Source organism: Moschus berezovskii, chromosome 13, assembly GCF_049115385.1.
Source record: "Moschus berezovskii isolate FMDL1 chromosome 13, NW_MosBer_1.0, whole genome shotgun sequence".
Lineage (NCBI taxonomy): Eukaryota > Metazoa > Chordata > Mammalia > Artiodactyla > Moschidae > Moschus > Moschus berezovskii.
The window spans coordinates 66184-87127 of NC_142472.1; the positions used below are offsets into that span (position 1 = coordinate 66184).

At 44.8% G+C, this 20944-nt stretch overlaps 1 protein-coding gene across 5 annotated transcripts; it reads right to left on the reverse strand.

The window, feature by feature from the left end:
• Positions 1–1441: 1441 nt before the first annotated feature.
• UPF3A (UPF3A regulator of nonsense mediated mRNA decay) lies at positions 1442–19850 on the reverse strand. 5 transcript variants are annotated; one of them, XM_055426772.2, is made up of 11 exons: positions 19577–19850; positions 18135–18241; positions 16458–16564; positions 15167–15265; positions 14937–15047; positions 10304–10359; positions 10068–10214; positions 8280–8345; positions 6747–6907; positions 5469–5763; positions 1442–2434 (listed from the first exon to the last, which is right to left on the reverse strand). In XM_055426772.2, exons 1-11 carry the CDS (start codon positions 19778–19780, stop codon positions 2189–2191), a joined length of 1599 nt encoding a protein of 532 aa, XP_055282747.2. In that variant the 5' UTR covers positions 19781–19850; the 3' UTR covers positions 1442–2188. The 5 variants fall into 5 exon arrangements, with proteins under 5 accessions (XP_055282747.2, XP_055282746.2, XP_055282750.2 ...); XM_055426771.2 differs by having other exon boundaries at positions 10056–10214; XM_055426775.2 differs by having other exon boundaries at positions 5571–5763; positions 10056–10214; positions 19577–19845.
• Positions 19851–20944: the final 1094 nt, after the last annotated feature.

Consider the following 20944-nt stretch of genomic DNA (forward strand, 5'->3'; position numbering starts at 1 on the left):
CTCTGAAGTCAGGCTGGTCTGCTCTGCTCACCACTGCATGGCTGACGCTTGGAGAATTGCCTTCCGTACAGAGGCACGTGGTGACCTCTTGATGAGCAAATGTGTCACCCCATTCAGTCACTTTTTCTTATTGTTAACGGAAGTATAGCTGATGTACAGTATTACATCAGTTACATTATCATTACAACAATATTACATGTTACAGGTGTGCAACATAGTGATTCATAACTTTTAAAGGTTATATTCCATTCACTGTTACGATCGAATGCGGGTTATATTCCTTGTGTCGTACAGTGTATGCTTGTAGCTTACACGTTTTGCACACCGTAGTCTGCACCTCTTGACCCTCTACCCCATCTTACCCCTCCTTCCTCTGCTCTCCCCACTGGCAGCTACTGAACTCTTCTGTGTCTTTTGTTGTTGTTTCATTCACTAGTTTTCTGTTTTAGATCCTACATGTATGTGATATCATATAGTATTTATCTTTGTCTGAGTTATTTCACTTAACATAATGCCCTTGAAGTCCATCCATGTTGCTGCAAATGGAAGAGTTTCCTTTTTTATGGCTGAGCAGTATTCCATTGTGTATATACACCCCTTCTTTGTCCATACTTCTGTTGATGGACACTTAGGTTGCTTCCATACCTTGGCAACTGTAAATAATGCTGCTGTGAACATTGGGCTGCATGTATCTTTTTGAATTAGTGTTTTCTGTTTCTTCAGATTTATACCCAGGAGTAGAATTGTGTGGTGAAGTTATTACTCTGAGAGCTAAAAGGAACATATGTGTATATATTCTTGTGCTTAAACATTTTGCTTTAATTTTGACTACAGTAAACATCAATAGCTGATAAACAAAAGTCCTTTGTGGTTGTTAATAATTCTTAAGAACGCAAAGTGTTCCTGAAACCAAAAAGTATTAACAACCATGCCTTTCAACCACGGATCTTGAAAATGAACCCTAACAGACTATGGTCCACAGGTCAAATATTGAATGTTCCTGTTTTTATAAATTAAGTTTTACAGGAACCCAGCCCTACCCATTCAGTTTCCTATTGTAAATGTTTTCGAAGGCTGCTTTTTCCATTATGATGGCGGATTTTAATAGTTGTTACACAGACCTTATCGCCTGTAAAATCCAAAGTGTTTACTATCTAGCCCTTTTCAGCCAGAATTGAAGCTGCTAGGTCACCTGGACCTCACTGAATCCACAGCTAGCCCTCCTCTCCACCCCGCCTCCTGAGTCAAGAGCTGGGGCACAGCGATGCTGGCAGACTGACTGCCCAACAAGCATGGAGCTTTTTCATGACAAATCTCAGTTTCCTGATAAATATTTTATATCTTATAAGGAATAGATATAATCAAAATATTCAGATGATTACAGCTACATTTTAAAAGGCAGTTTTTTATCACATAACATTCTACGTAGGGAAAGTAACTGGAGTTCAAATTCATAGCAACTAAAATTTTTATTTAATAAATGGTACAAAGCACAGTGCCAAAAACATTAACAGTTAAAATTTCACCAAAAGAAAAAATACTATAGAATACACAGTTGTAAAAAGCTACATTATTTTACAACTGCCTCAGGCTGCAAAAAGAAAAAAACCCCAATGCCATACCTAAGTTATCGCTCTCTCAAAATAATGCCATTTATGTTATAAACCATGAGCACCCATCAAAAGACGGGAACTGCTTTTGTTAATTCAGTGGCCATCTTGTTAAAAGGGCAACAATTAGACCTTTGGGGCTTTACACAGAGTTAGAGTTCCTATCAGAGGGACAACAGCACCACAGCCGTACCGAATCCTCATGAAGGAGGCACACGAATGACTGGATTACAAGAGTTACAGGAATGAGAGCTGCTCACTTCCCAGAAACTACAGCTCACAGGAAGCCAACAAAGGCACGAGATACAGACCATTTACTTACGAATGTGTAAACCTCAGGAAAGTCCACGTTATTCCTACAACATGTTGAAAGTGCTTCAGAATTCACACAATACTAATTTTTTTTTGGTTCTGGTTAAATTATATATACCAGTTTATAACAAATGGTAAAATCTGTAAGTCTGTTCAAAGTTTTAAAAGATTACTTAAGAATGGTTTCTTGTATTTCTATGCCACCTTTATAGTTCTGGTTTCTCATTTCTTAATTAGTAAATTCAGCGTGCAGATTCTATCTCAGGCTAATTTATACACTTCCGGAAGGAACGGCCTCTTGAATCCACAGAGTGTTGAGGTGGGGGGCCCCCAACCACATCACCAACATGCATGTCGCCCCACACCACCTCTTCACTCTTCTCAGCTAAAGCCACAGTTGAGTCTTCCGCCTCACCCCTCCTCCCGTCGCGGCCCTCCTCAAGATGTCTTCCATCACAGTCACGGGCTCGGATGCGAGCTCTGGGCTGGTACAACTGCAAGCCTGGCCGGTCCTGCCAGGACAGAAGGCGTGTTACTCTTCCAAGGGCCAGAAACACAGGTTGGAGCAACAGCTCTATCTATTTTAGGCCCTGATAATCCTAATTATCTAAAGAAAATCAGTCTAACAGGTAAAAATCCCACTATCTCAGAAACTAGGCATTTTGAGATTTTAAAAATAGGCCAGGAAAAAGAAAGAGTTAGTATTCAAAATAACTTGAAAGTAAAGTTAGTCTCTGAGAAAGTGTTATTGCTCAAACCTAGACCACTCTGTCGGAGAAGGCAATGGCAAGCCACTCCAGTACTCCTGCCTAGAAAATCCCATGGATGGAGGAGACTGGTAGGCTGCAGTCTGTGGGGTCGCTAAGGGTCAGACACAACTGAGCGACTTCACTTTCACTTTTCACTTTCACACATTGGAGAAGGAAATGGCAACCCACTCCAGTGTTCTTGCCTGGAGAATCCCAGGGAAAGGGGAGCCTGGTGGGCTTCCGTCTATGGGGTCACACAGAGTCGGACACGACTGAAGTGACTTAGCAGCAGCAGACCACTCTGTGGAATCGGTACAATCATGGCATTCCCTCCTATCGTGAGAGGTGAAAACACACTCCTCACAACCCCTCAAACTCCCATGCATGGTGGATGCAAAACTGGAAACAAACTAAGACATGGCCTTTGAGCTATGAACTGAGCAGTCACACACATTTGTAATAAGATACAATTTCTGTGTAGCTTATTCCTCAAATGTTCCCTTTATAGAAAATACTAACCAGTCATCATACTAAACTCTTAGAGGTGGTGGATAAAAACATGACTGGATAAAGTACATGAAATGAAATAAAACTGCTTCAGGGCATGAGAAGGCAAAGCCAGGGAAGGACAAAGCAATTCTGCAGAGCAGGACCGTTGCGGAGGCCAGCCAGTCCTACAGGAGCCGTATGTGTACGTGGGCAGAAGAGCAGCCTTGGCGTTCCAGGGCCACCTGGGGGACAGTGTGACTCGGGGGGCATGTCTTATGCTGTCTCTCTAGGGCTCACCACTCACCTTTACCCGCCACTCCTGAGCTGTGTGTGAAGTCTCCACAGTCCCTACCATGGGGTTTACCAGAACGCCCTTTTCCTTAATATCAGCCTGGCCAATGAGAAGACTGGGAAAGTGCTTGGTAGGCCTGTGTAGACTATCATGCTCTTTCCCACGTTCCTGGATCAGAAAAATTAAGACTGCTAAAATGGCCACGCTAGCCAAAGCAATCTACAGAGGTAATGCAATTCCTATCAAAATACCCATGATATTTCTCACAGAACTAGCATAAATAATCCTTAAATTTATATAGAACCACAAACAACCCAGAACTGCCCAAGCAATCCTGACATAAAAGAACAAAGCTGAAGGTGTAACCCTTTCAGATGTCAGACTATACTACAAAACCACAGTAATCAAAACATTATGGTACAAAACCAGACATATGGATCAATGGAACAGAGTAGAGAATCCAGAAATAAACCCACACATCCATAGTTATTTAATCTAAGCCAAAGGAGGCAAGAATACACAATGGAGAAAAGACGTCTCAGCAGCAAGGGCGTTGCGAGAGCTGGACAGCTACACACAAATCACTGAAATGAGAACATACCCTCACACCATGCACAAAAATAAACTCAAAATCGTTTAAAGACCTAAATATAAGACATGACATCATACAACTCCTAGAAGAGGACACAGGCAAACATCCTCTGACATAACTCATAGCAGTATCTTCTTAGGTCAGTCTCCCAGAGCAAAAGAAAATAAACAAATGAGCCCTAATTACACTTAGAAGCGTTTGCACAGCAAAGGAAACCACCAACAAAAAACGCCTACAGAATGGGAGAAAATATTTGCCAATGATGTGACCAACAAGGGGTTAAATATCCGAACTACATAAATAATTCACATAACTCAATAAACTTATGTATTACTTGTGTGAAAAGTATTATAAGCCTATTACAATACAGTACTACATAGCCAATTGTGTTAGTTGGATACCTGGGCTAACTTTGTTGGACTTATGAACAAATTGGACTTAATGAACACACTCTCTGATTGGAATTTGTTCACATGTGGGAGACTTACTGTAGTCAAGGTATGGAAGCAACTTAAGTGCCCACTGACAGATAAGTGGATAAAGAAGATATGGTACATATAGACTATGGAACATTACTCAGCCATAAAAAGAATGAAACAATGAACATTTGCAGCAACATGGATGAACCTAGAGATTATCATGTTAGGTGAAGTAAGTCAGACAGAGAAAGTAACTATATGATTACCACTTATATGTAGAGTCTAAAAATAACAGAAATAGACCCACAGTCATAGCAAACAAACTTATGAATATTACGGGAGAGAAGGAAAGAGGGAGGGACAAATTAGGAGTACGGGATTAACAGATACAAACTATTAAACATAGAAGAGATAAGCAACGAGGATTTACTGTATAGCACAGGAATTACATTCAGTATCTTGTATTAACCTATCATGGAATATAATCTGAAAAAAATAACCAGTTCACAGTACACCTGCAACAAGCACAATGTTGTAAATCAACTAAACTTCAATTTAAAACATCAGAACACTGTTAACAACGTAAAAGGAAGCGCCAAGACACACCGCATTTTCCCTCCTCTCTTAGGGGAAAAGCAGATATCTCTCCATTACTTATTCCTAGGCAGATAGTGTGGATGTGCTAAACAAAAGGGTTTTGTGGGTTTTTTTTCCTTTCTTGGTTAAAAAATAATCAATTCTCTGAGTAAAGAAGATGCTGGTTTCATCTCAGGCCCTGGTACCCTCTCACTCGACAAGAATCACTGCTCTACAGACACAGCCTTTCAGGACAGGTAGCCCTAAGATACTGTCAAAGCCGGTGGTCCCGCATCCTCAAGAAACCTCAAGACACTTGGTTAAATAAAACATTTTTGTTTGGAAAAGCAGCTGTAAGCCTGCAGGATTATAGTTTATACTTTGAGCAGATGAAATGAATGGAAGATTATCCCCAAAGAATAAAAGAACCTTGTTTCCCGAGCGCTCCTTTCTGGGTGCCGGCCGGTCTTCACTCTTCTCCCTCCCCAGCCTCTCAGCCGCTTCCACAGGGCAGCCCCCATCCTGGCTTACTTTCCGCCCTCTGTCTGCGACCAATCCTTTCCCGCAGGCCAGCTCCTCTCCGCTTCTTCCCGAACATTCTTCCAGCTCACAGTGGGCTCTGTGTCTCCTGCTGTCATCCAAGTGGCATCGCTGTGCTTCAAGTTCTTTGTCTCGGGATCTTCTCTCCTTACCCCTTTGCTCTTTATCACTGTCGTTTTGTGACCTGTGATCCAACACAAACCATCAGTGACCTTACATAAACTGCTGACAGTTATCTGTCTTCCCTTCCAGACTACAAGTTCAGAAACAGGCAGGGAGCACACCGTCTGCTCATCACTGTTGTGCAGGTTTGCTCAGCACGACGGGCACACGACAGACGCTCAATAAGGAACTTGAAAAGTGAATAAACAAGAGTAGTAACAACATTTACTCTTACGCTTGAGTGACATATACGTAACAGGCCCTATGCTAAGGTATCATATACACACGCACACATACACATTCTGGTAATTCCTACTAAATATAACCTTCTGTTTTTTTTTTTACAGATAAAGCAAACGAGACTAGAAGTAGTCAAGGGACTTTCCCAGTAGACCAGATGAATATCCATCATGACACAGAACTGGTATTTACAGCTTGAGTTTCTCTTCCAAGCAGAGCTAATTTAAAAAATTAACACATGCATATATCAAACTGTTAAATGAACACTAAGTAAATAAGTCAGTGCTTAGCTCATCTTAAAGTCTTTTTCTCCATGAGCCCCACATACCGTCTGCGGCTCCACACACGATGGCAACAGGGCTCATGGAACAAATCGATGTGCAAGCACGCATCTGTGCCGGAAACAGGACAAGAGCACAGAAGAGAGCTCGAGGCTGACAGAGAGCCCCGAGGGAGAGAGCCAGGAGAGAGGAAGGGACGAGCAGAGGCAGGCGGCCAAGAGAAGCAGCAGAAGGGTAGAGCCTGGAGACAGGACACTCCCTGCTTGAAGACAGCCTCGAGGCTGCTGACTGGCGGTTCACCACCAGCATGACCCTGACCACAGAGAGACAAAGGTGTGCACAAGCACATTCCAGCAAAACTCCTGAGTTCCAAGCATATTTATGAAACATAAGCATTTACTCCCACTGCAGAAGGATATACGACCACAACTTGATGACAACTTCAGGTGCGGAACATGGTCAGAGAAACAAGAGCTCGGCTCACCTCTCCTGGAGCTCCTCCAGCAAGCCCTCCGAGGGCTTGGGCTTCAGGACCGCCCCGCTGGGACAGGGCTCCCACTTCCCGTCTCCAGGGTCAATCTCCTCCGCTCTTTCTTTTGGTTTCTCAGTGCTCCGCTCCTCTCCCTTTTCTGTTTTTTTGAGAAGCTGAGAAATTATAGTGCTCGTAAAATACCACTTTAAGAGTATATTAAAAAGAAAGTATTTAATAAATAATTTAAAATATACACCAATATCAAGCCCAAATGTTTAAATAGCAAAAAACATAAGCTTAAGATCCAATGAACAGGTTTTTGGTTAAATATACACAGGAACATTTAGTCAATGAGGTACTTTGTAGTTATGAAAAACAATTCAGGATAATGTGATAAAAAGATATTATATAAACAAAGAAAAGAATGTTACAAAGCAGAATAATCTGATTCCTATTTCATGGAGGACAGTGGGGAGTGAGCATGGAGGACAGCAGGGAGGGAGCACAGAGGGCAGCGGTGAGAACAGTGGGGAGGGAGCACGGAGGGCAGTGGGGAGGGAGCACGGAGGGCAGTAGGGAGGGAGCACGGAGGACAGCAGGGAGGACAGTGGGGAGGGAGCACGGAGGACAGAGCGGTAGACAGTAGGGAGGACAGCGGGGATCAGGGCGTGTGTGCCCCATCCAGTCCACATCCATGCTTGTAAACTGATCTCACACTCCTGTTCCTACAGAGCTTCATGGAAAAGATCATTCGCTTTCAGATAATAGCCTACAATTGTACACAGGTTTCAGGAATTTCATTTGTGACTCTGGCAACCTGACTGCCTTCTTCAACTAGAGCTCACTGCTTAGTTTTCTGAGGAAAATAAACCCCTGGGTTGCTCTCTGTGAGTCGTATTTTCTTTACGGTAAAAAGGGCCATGAGGACCTCTCTGCCTCCTCACTGTTAGGTTATCGATAACAAATTCTTTTCTTTCCAGATTTTATTTTTTAGGTTTCCTGTTTCAAAAATTTGACTTCCCCAGATGAATCTTGGGTCAGAGATCCCCACACTGAGCACATGCTCATAAAAAGGCTCCCCTTGGAGTTGCATACGTACTGTCAGACCAGAAGTCCAGATCAGATCAGACACTCGGAGGACAGAGCTGCGGACGACTCGTGTCAGTGGGGTCTAACCTGCCACCAGGATTCTGTTTAACCAGATTCAATAAGACTAAGCCTTTCTCCTTCTGTGACCATGTTTTTGTTTCTTTTTCTATGTGAAGAGTCCTACAGTTACTTTTACTGACATAATTTGCTTTTATTTCTTTGGCTTATTTTGAATTCTAATTCCATATTCAAACATGTAAAAATAAAATGTTATACTTCAAATACCATAAGTCTTACTTAAAATTAGAGTCAAAATTGTAGGCTACAAGTTTCAATGATTCTTCCTGAAAAACTCTCAAAGCTGTTGAAAAAACTGCTTTTGAGAATATCGAGCATTAGGTGCTATTACATTTTGCTGAGAAAGGTAAAGGAAAAAGTTAGACAGTAACTGCATACCTGCAAGCATAAGGTCTGCATTAGGGATACACCTTCCTCCCCTCTGGTCATGACAGAGCTGACATTCTACAACGACAAAGCCCTTCCCATAGCATTGCAGTTTCATTTATCTTTCAAGGGCGGTTAATTTATACTGTTGAGACTATGTAAGCTTGTTATAGGAAGTACATCAGCTACATTTCTGCTATGAATAGCTGTGCTCACACTAAACCACATGGACAAACAGGAGACACTCTCTGAGTTATTCTCAGGGGACACCATGGCTTTGTCTGTTGTTAGGTCCATGCCCTGGCGTAAGCAAGATAGACAATCTTCACTTAACAATCTTGATTTGGCGCCTCAATTTCATCAGCGTTATTACAGGTTATGAGATTGTAAAGCTACACAGATCTGTCAGAACGCCATCAAAGCCAAGGTGAAGGAGACCACTCTGTCCGACTTCCTGCTCATCTTGCATGCTGAGCTTATCTTTGCAGCAGCTGTGCTGGAACAACATAACCGAGCCCACACCATCCATCAGGCTGAGTTTCTCAGCAAATCCTTAAATTTAAGGAGACACATTTCAAGAAACGATCTTCAGAAATTGTTATGCATTAGTTCTGTTCATCAGATGTTTCAGGCTTTCCTCCTGATGCTTCTGCTGTCCTTCAAATTGACATTAGGTGGGGATGTGCCTTTCATTGGCCAGTGAAATGCAGCAGATATAAAAGGTTTAAGAACCAGTGTGCAATCTGCTGTGTTATACACCTCCTCCCCGTCAGAAAGACTGTGGAAGCAAATGCAGCCTCATTAGCTTAGGTCACTGGAGGGCTGTGATGAGCAATGCACAGTAGACACGTAATGTGAGCAGGAACTGTTCCATGAAACCAATGAGATCCTGAGGCTACTTTCACTGTAGCATCACCAAGCCAGTCCTGATTGACACACATGGCTGTGTGTTTTACAGGCACATCGCTAAGAAATTCCCTTCAATGTTAATGAACCCCATATGATCACCTATGAGAGAAAAGGCCTAGAAAAAGCTTTGCTTTCCTTGAAGAAACGGCATGTTTTCTCCTCATGGATAATGAAAATGTTTCTGATCAACTTTTCCGTTTCTGATTGCTGAGCATATCAGCAACTGATCTGTTGCTCAATTACGGCAACTGTGATCTCTTTCCTCTCCACCTAGCTCCCATCTGGTCCTGACCTTTCATTTTTTTCCCTTTATATTACACGATTTTAATGAATCCTTAAAGGGCACTTTAAACACTTCATAGAAGAGGTAAGATGCACGATACGTTGGAATCTAGACTGAATTAAAGTCACCTGAGCAGAATACTAAGACGGTAACAGCTGACCCCAACTGGGCAGTAAATTTTACACAGAGAAAAACCTAAATCACCTTGCTAAATGAATGTGCCAGTCAGAGAAAAAACCTAAATCATCTTGCTAAATGGATGCGCCAGTCTGAGGAAAAACCAAAATCACCTGGCTAAATGGATGCGCCAGTCAGAGGAAAAACCGAAATCACCCGGCTAAATGGATGCGCCAGTCAGATAAAAAACCTAAATCACCTGGCTAAAGGTATCAGAGAAAAAACAGGGGAAGGCTGTAGAGCCCACTCCTGCTACCACAAAAACAATGACACCACCAGTTTCATGAGGCAGCCTGCATACAGAAGGGCCAGGATACACAAAGCCAGAGGGTTTCAAACATGTAGTTTTTTAGTTAGGAAATCTTTCTTGAAAGGCAAATCTAAGCAGAAGCCCACCCTCTGACACTCCTGGAAGTTACCTTCATCCTTACTTCCATCTCTGCCGTTTTCTTCTGTTTTTCTGCTGCTTTCCTCCTGCACTTCTCCTCCTCCCGCCGCCTCCGCTTCTCTTCTTCCCGTAGCCGCTTCTTTTCCAGCTCCCTCCTCCTCCGCTCCTCTCGCTTTTCTTCTCGAATTCGCTAAAGATGTGGAAAGTGTGTGTATAAACTGTCTTCACAGACATGATGGAAACAAGAAGGCTATTCACAGGGTAAAAAGCCAGACCTACCTGCTTCTCTAATTTTCTGTTTTTAATATATTCCAAGAGAGGTGTGGTTCTTCTAGCTAAAATACAAAAATTGCAATGTAGTATTTAACTGTAAAATAAGATTTCCCTATTTTAAATACTTGCTTTCAATTCAACCTTTAAAACCAGGGAAGAATATATAATTTTAAAATTTGCATGAGCATTCATTTTATCTGGGGGAATTCTTACTCTATAAAGTCAAGTAATTTGGAGCTACTGACAATTTTACACATACTAGGCATTTAATTCCTTATTCTTAAAGGAGTCTTATATATTACTCAAAAATGGTATCAAAGCAAAATAGCAAAATGAATACAGTAAAGTTCCCAAATATTCTATTTATATACAGACGGCCCTCACATCCACCAGTTCTGCAGCTGCAGATTCAACCAACTGTGGATTAAAAATATTTGGGAAAAAATTTACAGAAAGTTCTAAAAAGCAAAACTTTTAATTTGTGGCTCAGTGGCAACAGTCACAGCATTTACAGTGTATCAGGTATTATAAGTAATCCAGACATGACTTAGAGTATACAGATGTGTGTAAGCTGCATGCAAATATAACACAATTTTATAGAGGGACTTAAGCACCCACAGATTTTGCTATTCATGGGGTGCGGGCAGGGCTGGAAATGAGTGAGTGCTCTGCTCTGCACTGTGGAGGCTCTGGCCTTGTCAGCTGCTGCAGGGCTGAGACCTACAGGGGAACGGGTGGTAGGGGGGTGAGGGGCGTTGACAGGAAGACTCCACCTGCCTTCCCTCCTTTACTATCAACACCGGCCTTGTTCCCTCAGAGGACTGATATGACGGGTAAGTGACACCCTGTATAAGAAATTGCTTTGCATGCTCAGTTGCATAGTCATGTCTGACTCTTTGCCACCCCATGAACTGTGCAGCCCACCAGACTCCTCTGTCCATGGGGTTTTTTAGGCAAGAATACCGGAGTGGGTTGCCATTTCCTCCTCCAGGGTATCTTCCTGACCCAGGAATCAAACCTGTGTCTCCTGCATTCCAGATGAATTCTTTACCACTGAGCCATCAGAGAAGCCCCAAAGAAAGTGCTTTATAAACCATAAAGGTGCATCCTTTACTAAAGAGAACATGCATGATCATGTAGCCCTGATTTAACCTAGAGTAGAACAGTCCCCACTTAGTAGGCTTGGCCACAACCACCTAGGAGGAAGCAGGTCCCATGGCTGCTAAGTCTCAGAGCTGGGCCCTGGGCCCAGGTCTGTCTGCTCTAAAGACTGACAGGCCAGCACTGAACTGCAACTTTAGAATGAACTAACACTTGCACGTAACTCACATGGCTCAGACTTGAGCCTAAGAATCCACTAAAGGTTAGAATCTAAGAAAAGAAAAAGGCATTTGCCATGAATTGCCTGATTAAGTTTACATTTAAACAGGCAGAAACAGGAATAACAGAAGCAAAGGTCTGCAGGCTCCTCTGGGCTCGTGGACTCCAGGTCACATTTATTCATTTAGTAAACGGTTCCGCTGCTTCTCCTCTGCACCAAGCACAGGGCCAGGTGCTGGGAACGTAGAGGACGACTGGTCCCTCCTCTGCAAGAGGACGGCTGGACTCTGTGGGGCTGTGTGTGTGTGTGAGACCGTGTGTGACAGACTCTGTGTGTGTGACTGTGTGTGTGTGACTGTGTGTGACTGTGTGTGTGTGACTGTGTGTGTGACTATGTGTGTGTGTGACTATGTGTGTGTGTGACTGTGTGTGTGTGACTGTGTGTGTGGGTGGGTGACTGTGTGTGTGACTGTGTGTGTGCGACTGTGTGTGTGACTGTGTATGAGACTGTGTGTGTGTGACTGTGTGTGTGACTCTGTGTGTGTGTGTGACTGTGTGTGTGACTCTGTGTGTGTGTGACTGTGTGTGACTGTGTGTGTGTGTGACTGTGACTCTGTGTGTGTGACTCTGTGTGTGTGTGACTGTGTGTGACTGTGTGTGTGTGACTCTGTGTGTGTGTGTGTGGCTGTGTGTGTGACTGTGTGTGACTGTGTGTGTGACTGTGTGTGCGACTGTGTGCGACTGTGTGTGTGACTGTTTACTGTGTGTCTGTGTGTGTGACTGTGTGTGTGGCTGTGTGTGTGGCTGTGTGACTCTGTGTGTGTGACTCTGTGTGTGTGTGTGGGTGGCTGTGTGTGTGTGCGACTGTGTGTGTGACTGTGTGTCTGTGTGTGTGACTGTGTGTGTGTGACTGTGTGTGACTGTGTGTGTGACTGTGTGTGCGCGACTGTGTGTGTGCAACTCTGTGTGTGTGGGTGGGTGGCTGTGTGTGACTGTGTGTATGACTGTGTGCACGCGACTGTGTGCGCGCGACTGTGTGTGTGTGCATGACTGTGTGTGTGACTGTGTGTGACTGTGTGTGTGACTGTGTGACTCTGTGTGTGTGACTCTGTGTGTGTGGGTGGGTGGCTCTGTGTGTGTGACTGTGTGTGTGACTGTGTGTGTGACTATGTGTGTGTGTGACTGTGTGTGACTATGTGTGTGTGTGACTGTGTGTGACTATGTGTGTGTGTGACTGTGCGTGTGTGACTGTGTGTGTGTGTGGGTGGCTGTGTGTGTGTGTGACTGTGTGTGTGACTATGTGTGTGTGACTCTGTATGTGGGTGGGTGGCTGTGTGTGTGACTGTGTGTGCGACTGTGTGTGTGTGTGACTGTGTGTGACTGTGTGTTTACTGTGTGTCTGTGTGTGTGACTGTGTGTGTGTGTGACTGTGCGTCTGTGTGTCTGTGTGTGACCAGCAGGCAGATACCCAACAACTGACCAGAAGAAAAGGTCCTGCACAAGGGTGTTTAAGAAGAAGCAGTAAAGAGATGGGAGTGGGAGGAAGCTGAGTTTTGTAAATAATTTCTAGTTTGCTTTCTTGTTTAGCTCTTCTCAAAATCACCATGTTCTACAGCGAAACTGCAATTTTCCCTCCATACTGCTTCTTCTCCACCTCAGTCAAGGGCCATGAACCACTGACCTGCTTGAGCTGAGCGCCTGGAGGCCGTGATCCTTCTGCTGCCTCACCCCCACACCCAGTCCTCAGCCAGTCCTGTCAGTCCAACCTCCAGAGAACACGCTGACTCTGCCGGACTCACCCAGCCACCTTCCCCGAGGACAGCAGAGCCTCTAAGCAGGGCCCGGCTTCTCCATCCTCCACGGCAACCAGAGTGATGGGGAAAAATAAATCAGAACAGATCACACCCTCGATGGTCTCCAGCCCATTATGCAACAGCCCTGCCTCTCCAGCAACTCTGCCGCTTGCCTGCTGTGCCCAACAACGCAGGCCCAGAGTACCAGCCTCCAGCCCTCCCCCTAGACCTCTTGGCTCCGCTGGACTTGGCTCAAATATAGTCCCAGAGAGGCCTCACTCTCTATCCCAATATCCCACTCCATCATATCTGTGCCACTTCTCGCAAGAGGAGATGCTTGGGCTTAGGCGTTTCTGCTTGTGTTTGCTCCAGTCACCCCAGTAGGAGGGCAGCTACAGAGCGGAAGCCTGTGTGTCCTGTTCTCATGTTGCCCCGGACCCAGAATCAGCGTCGATACCCAGTCAACATGAGCTAAGCACATCTCCATAAACACTTCAGTGATGAAAGATCCTTCCAGCCACACATTAAATCACCTCCTATAAAATATAAAACTTCATTATTAGACTAATGAGGAATGTGTCAATAATGTTAACCTTTCTTACTAATTTATGCAACACACATTTACCAAACACCTAACTTGTCCAAGCAATGCACCATGTGCTGAGACTACAAAGACAGCACCATTCTGTGGGGGTGGGAAGCAGGAAAGCAGAATGACAGGAGAATCGATGTAGGAGAGAACTGAGAAGGTGAACTGTCGCCATGAGGCCTCCTGCCTCGTAAGCCTCAGAGGGTGAGCAGGAGGTAGGCACAGGAGCGGAGGGCAGAGGGGTGTTAGGCAGTAAGGAGGCCTCAGGCCCAACACAGGCGAGAAGGCAGACACTACACATGCGTTTGGGAGTGACGAGCAAGTTGCCTGATAGAGAAAGGAGTTTCATGTCTACTCTTAAGCTTCGGGCAGATTGCTACTAGGATACAGCCATTCCCAAAATATATCACTTGTGGGTAGAAGGCTGAAGGCCTGGTTCAAACCAGGTTCAGCACTCTGGCTGGGCTTATCCACGCATCTGTCTCACTTGCTCAGGGGCTGTGACAGTCTTTTTTTTGTGTGTGTGACAGTTTTTGAATGATGGCAAGATGACATCACACTTAAGCAAAGCATCTCATTATTGTGACTGCTCTTTGCAAAGATAACTGGCTTCAGCTCTGAGACATAAGCTTCCCTGATGCAGCCCAGCACACAGCACTCAAATGTCTTCTCAGCCGCCAATTCAGAGCATCAGAACTTTGAAGCAGAATGACCATAGCTGAAAACTCAGGTATTCTCTCTCCACCGACAGATAATTAGAAATATCTTCCCCATCTGCCATGCTGACATCCTTTTCCTTTTGTCAAAACTGGGAAACACTCTATATCTCTGCCAAGTCTGTCACATGCATCCATTTTTTTATAATAATCATGAAAAAGGAAAAATATACTCTATAAATACATATCTCAATAAAGAGAAAAAAATGAGCAAAGCAGACCAATAAGTTCTCGTGTCTTTGCCTCTATGTCTCCCAGAAGAGTTTCAGGACTGGCACTAGTTTTCTCCTCCTCCACACAGTAAGTTTCTAAAAATTTCTTATACTCTGGGTCTGTAAATTAAAACAGAAAAAAAAGCAATGTATTACTTCCCATGTATGGGAAAGAATTATATTTGACCAATGTGCTTAATTTCAAAGCTTCACAATCCACTACTTGAAACAGGACTCACCGTCTTCAATGCTCCCGGTTTTGGCATCTTTTTTCTTTAGCTTCTTTTTGGCTATCTTCTGGAATGGAGCAAATTCTACCACTGCAGGATATTCCAGCCCTTTAACAGGAAACATATTACAAAAGCCATTCTGAAATTCTACTGTATACATTTTGAAACAATAATCTAGCTTACTTAAGCATTGAGCACAGCACTGATAATGTTACTATTTAAACAATAATTTAATTATACTTTCAAATAACAGTAATCTTAGCACATAAGCTCCAGATTTAAACAAAGAATTAGCAATTATTTACTAAATAAACTAATTCCTTTTATTGTAGTTGTGGTTACATGACTGGAGATATTCAAAATTCATTAAACTGTATACCTTAAAGTGGTACTTTCTAACCATATGTAACTTATACCTCAATAAACCTCTTCACTCTCCCACCAAAGAGCTTATTTTGGAATACCTTTAAATAGCTTTCGTAGATAGCTATATTTTTTAATTTTAAAGGTTAATTCAATGATCAATCTGTTATATGAATTCGAGGAAGTGACATAGTTTACAAGAGACACTTATTTAAAGAGAGGGTTTCAAAGGATGTACCTGATATTCAGGTAAGATTTGCTACATACAGAAAAATTCAGGATGAAAGTAACCTGAAACTAATTTTGTTGTTATATTGGGGTGGGGGACAAACAGAAAAGTTTACTAAGAGGATCTGCTTAATCAAGAGATGAAACACTCCTGCCTTGGTACCAAACCCTTTAGCCACTTTTATATTTGTCAGGTGACTGATATTTTAACTCTCAATTATCTGAAAGACACTTTTCTATATTTGCTTTATACACAACTATGCAGAATGAAGTCAAGAACTGGGAGAAGAGCAGGGCTTCGGACAGACAGGGACAGTGTCCGATCCACTTCTCACGCTGTGTCCATAACGCCTAGGACACAGTACTAGGATAAGAGAATTTATTTGCATAAAAGAATGAATTTTACTTATCCAGAAAAATTTTACATAATATAATAAAGTTTACTTATCCAGAAAACTCATTATGAGAAAAACTTCACTGTCCAATGATAATACCTAAGTAGGTTGTGTACACAAAATTGCTAGAATTCTTTGGTTTATATATAATTTTAATTTTCAACATAAGCTCATAATCACAGTAACATAATCAAAGTTTAAGAAGTTATTTTAGATTAGCATCTATGGACTCAATCAAAACTCACAAACATCTAGCAAAACTAAATTGATGTACCCAGAAATTATAATGAAGTTTAAAAAGCCAATGACCCAACCTTTACTATCAATGAAGACATATCCATCAAAACGATCTCTAAACAGAAGGATGTCATCTGGATTTCTAAAGTTAATGTATGCTCTTGAGTAGAGATGGGGGTCAAGACTGAAAGAAGAGACAACAATGAAAACAGTGAAAAACTTGAGGCCAAAACAACTAAAGTCTTATTTTCTTTTTCTTTTCTGGATACAACAAACTATTTCAGATAAAACCTTTACGCCAAAGAATCATTCTTCAGTTAATTACAACAATCTGGGTACTCTTCATCAAAAAAATCCAAACAAAACATTAACTGAGATTTCTTTTTAAAGATTTCAGAGATACTTTAGGTTGGTTTCTCTACTGTACAGAGCCAGGGTTAAAATACTGGTTCTCAGAGGTAGGAAATCAAAGGCAAGGTTATTCAGAGATCATGCCTAATCATACATCATGACTGCAACACAACCCAGGCATGATTCACTCAGAGAAAACGTTATATTGTAAAGAGATCCTTTGACAAAGAGCACGCTTAGGTCATCTTAAAAGAGTGTTTCCTATAGCTCGCAGCATGGGCTACAAGCACTAACCCTTTCTCCTCTGTCTCAGTTGCCAACGTCCTTCACAGGCAGGAACCATCAGCCCCACTGCATGCATGAGAACACTACAACACTAAGGCACCTGCAGAGGGAGCAGTTGGTAAAAAGGTGGGGCTGGGATTCCAATCTGAGTCACTCTGAGTCCAGTGCCTGACTTCCTTTAACTGTACCCTAAACTTTAGTCATTTCAAAAAATCGTGTTTATGTTGGTTTTTTTTTTAAAAAAAAAACAACCCAAATCTATATTTACCTGTGATACTTTTCTCTGAACTGACATTTTTTTACTGAAAGGGATTTATTCAAAAGGAAAGTATGTATGACTGCTATAAATGAGAACTCATGATATTGAAGAGAAAAATAATACAGATAATGAGAAATCAGTAAGAAATCACATGGTGAAATTCACTAAATTCTAGCTGATCTGTCCCCTGTTGAGGTCTGCTCTTTTTTAATAAAAAGCAGATACTGAACTGTTAAAGCATTGACAGAAACATTTTACTACCAAGCTGCAAAAGAAAATAGAAAGAGACATAACTTAGCAGAGGTGGGTTGAAAGTAGGGGTGTCAGTTCTGGAAGGGAACACTGGGGTCTCAGTTACATGGGTGTGTTCACTTGTAAAAACTCATTAGGTTATACATCTGTTATTTATTCGTTTTTCTTTCTTATATTTTAATACAATTTCATATAAAAGGTAATATTAAGTTTAGTGATATCCAAAACAAAATTAAGTAATATGGAGTTAGACTGCTTTTCTTTTTAGACTATGTTGATGCTATGGAGATACATCATTTTAAGGGAATTTAGTAATTCGACTACTTAGAAATAACTTGAAGAAATAATGATCTGCACTGATTTCTGCGTACGTGTGGGAAAGAAGTTGAAACAGAGATGGCTTCTATTACCTATATTACTTTACCATCCAACGACGGTGCCTCTCTCTTTTTTTTTTTTTTCCTTTTCTTGGCCTCAGGGCACAGCCTATGGGGTCTTAGTGCCCATTCAGGGGTTGAACCGGGCGGGCAGTGAAAGCTCGGAGTCCTAACCCTGGACCGCAGGGGAATTCCCGCTCGGCCTCCTAAGGCTGGTGATGTCTTCTCACCTGACATCAGCAGTAAAGAACTCGAAGTAATCGTGTGCAGGCAGCGGGTGCAGCTGCTGTTCCAGCTGCTCCTTGGTGAGGCTGGGGGGAAGCCGCCGGATGACCACCTGGGGAGAGAGCTCGCTGGTTGGATTCATTAGAACCTCATTAAGCTTCAGCTACTAGGTGGGACATGACTTAGCGACTAAACAACAACCCGGATCTCTGTCACCCCGTTTCTGCTCGGAATATCCAGCTCGGAGTATTTTAGGTTATCATGATTGTGAGAGGTGGACCTTAGAGGACAGAACACCAAAGAATTGATGCCTTCCAACTGTGGTGCTAGAGAAGATTCCTGAGAATCCCTTGGACAGCAAGGAGATCAAACCAGTCAATCTCAGGGGAGATCAAACCTGAATATTCACTGGAAGGACTGAAGCTGAAGCTCCAGTATTTTGGTCATCTGCTGCGAACAGACGACTCATTGGAAAAGTCCCCGATGCTGGGAAAGACAGGGCAGGAGAAGAAGAGGGAGTCAGAGGATGAGACGGCTGGACAGCTTCACCGCTGCAAGGAGCATGAACTTGGGCAAGCTCCGGAATATGGTGAGGGACAGGGAGGCCTGCCGTGCTGCGGTCCATGCAGTGGCAGAGTCGGACACGACTGGGCGACTGAACGACAACAAATATCCCAAAATGCGTGAAACGCGCGCACTGAGAACACGGCTGTCAAAAGGGTCACGAGGGCTCAACGATCTAAAAGGGATCGGCGAGGTCAGGAAAGGCTGCGGACAGCAGCGCTTCCCCAGGCGACGGCCGTTAGAAGCAGACGGCCGCCGGTAGTGCGGCCAGGCGCTCGCTGCCACGCGGCCGGGCCCCGCAGGCGGCGCCGCGGCAGGGCGCCCGGGGAGCAGCGCTGCGGCCCGGCCTGGCGCCCTCGGCGAGGAAAGCGACTGGATCCCCGCAGGCGGCGCCGCGGCAGGGCGCCCGGGGGGCAGCGCTGCGGCCCGGCCCGGCCCCCTCGGCGAGGAAAGCGACTGCGCGGCCCTGGCGGCCCAGCCTCGCCGGGAACACCCCCGGGCTGAACTGGCGTTTCCTCCTCCAGAGTCAGAGAAGGCAAAGGGACGGGAAAGTCGCTCAGCCACGTCCGACCCTTTGTGACTACAGTCCATGGAATTCTCCAGCCAGAACCCTGGAGCGGGGAGCCGTTCCCGTCCCCAGAGGATCTCCCCGACCCAGGGATCGAACCCGGGTCTCCAGCACCGAGGCTCGGCGGGTGCTCTACCCGCGGAGCCACTGGGAAGGCCCAGGCACGACGCAGTGGGCAGCCAATCGCTTCCCGCCGCCCAGACGCCGCTGTCCGCGGTGCTGGAGAGCGAGACGCCCCGCCCCGCCCCGCCCCTGCTCGGGGCAGTCTCGTATCGCGAGGTTTGCGGCCCCGCACCGCCCCCGCACCGCCCTCACTTTGCTCAAGACCGTCCTCTTTTCCTCGCGAGGTTTGCCTGCGCCGCTCCCACAGCCGGAGGAGGGGGCCAGCGGCGCTTCGACCTCCCGCCGCGGAGACTCCCGGCGGAACTGGCTTTCTGCGGATGATGGTTTCTCCCTCCCGCTCGGACCCCGCGTAGCAACGGCCACAACGGGGCCCCCGGCTCCATCCTCCGAGCGCATCCGTACCCCACGCGGCGCTGCCGCCGCTTCCCGTCAGAGCAGAAACCTCGCGAGAACTGGGCCGCCCCCGCCCCGGGCTCCGCGTCTGCGTCCCCCTCCCGCCGCCGGGGCCGGGGACGCGCGCGGGGCGCGCGCCAGAGCCGGACCCGAGCTGCGCGGGGCGCGCCGTGGGCCTGCAGCCGCGGTCAGCGGGAAATTCGGGGCGCGAGCTTAGCCTCAGTAGGAGCTTTGAACTGGGCGGGGCGGGCCCGAATCTGTCTCCCGCGGAGAAGAAACGTTCCAGAAAATTACACACGCGCGCTTGACAGTGCTTTGTTTTCGTGTGCTCAGTCGTATCCGACTTTGCAACCCCATGGACTGTAGCCCACCAGGCTAGAATACCGGAGCGGGTCTCCATTTCCTACTCCAGGGCATCTTCCCGACCCAGGGATCCAACCTGCAGTCTTCTGCGTTGACAGGTGGATTCTTCACCACTGTGCCACCTGGGAAGCCCAATGATGTGTTCACAGCCTTTTGTTCTTTTCCAGGGAAATCTGAACGTTTCGTCAGAGAATAGCAGTTACATTTAAGAAAAAAGCAAATGACAGCACAAATCAGCACATGGCTTTCCCCTACGAAGTGGAATAAATGCCCCAGTTGAGAGAAGAAATTGGCCGCAAATAAGTTTCATTTCACCTGCACTTAGTGCTCAGGTGTCATTGACGAGAGTAACTCAGTCGCTCAGCCTTAATGTTTCCAATGTAATCCTCACTCATTTTTTGAAGCGCTCAATGGGACAGCAACCATGTTTTCCTTTTACAAACATGCAGCAGAACTACTTTTGGTTAGAATTCTAGAGGTTGATTTTTAAGTGCCATGTCTTTTCATATTTTCGACTTAATCATGTTGACTGATTTTTCATTCGTAGCACCTTCAAGTACACCTCCAAGTACAAACGAGGATGGAGTTAACTGAGGCATTAAGAGATTAGGGGACTAAGTCTAGATTCCTGTTATGCACCACCGAGCTTCATGAAAACGTCTTTTTGAAAGAGTTCCAGGCAAGAATGTGTGTGCGCGCATGCGTGTGTGAGAGTACATGTGCGGAATATCAAGTAAAGGCACGTTAAGTAGAAAAAAAAAAAAAAAAGAGATTAGGGGAGTCGCTGGCAGCCACTGGGAGTAA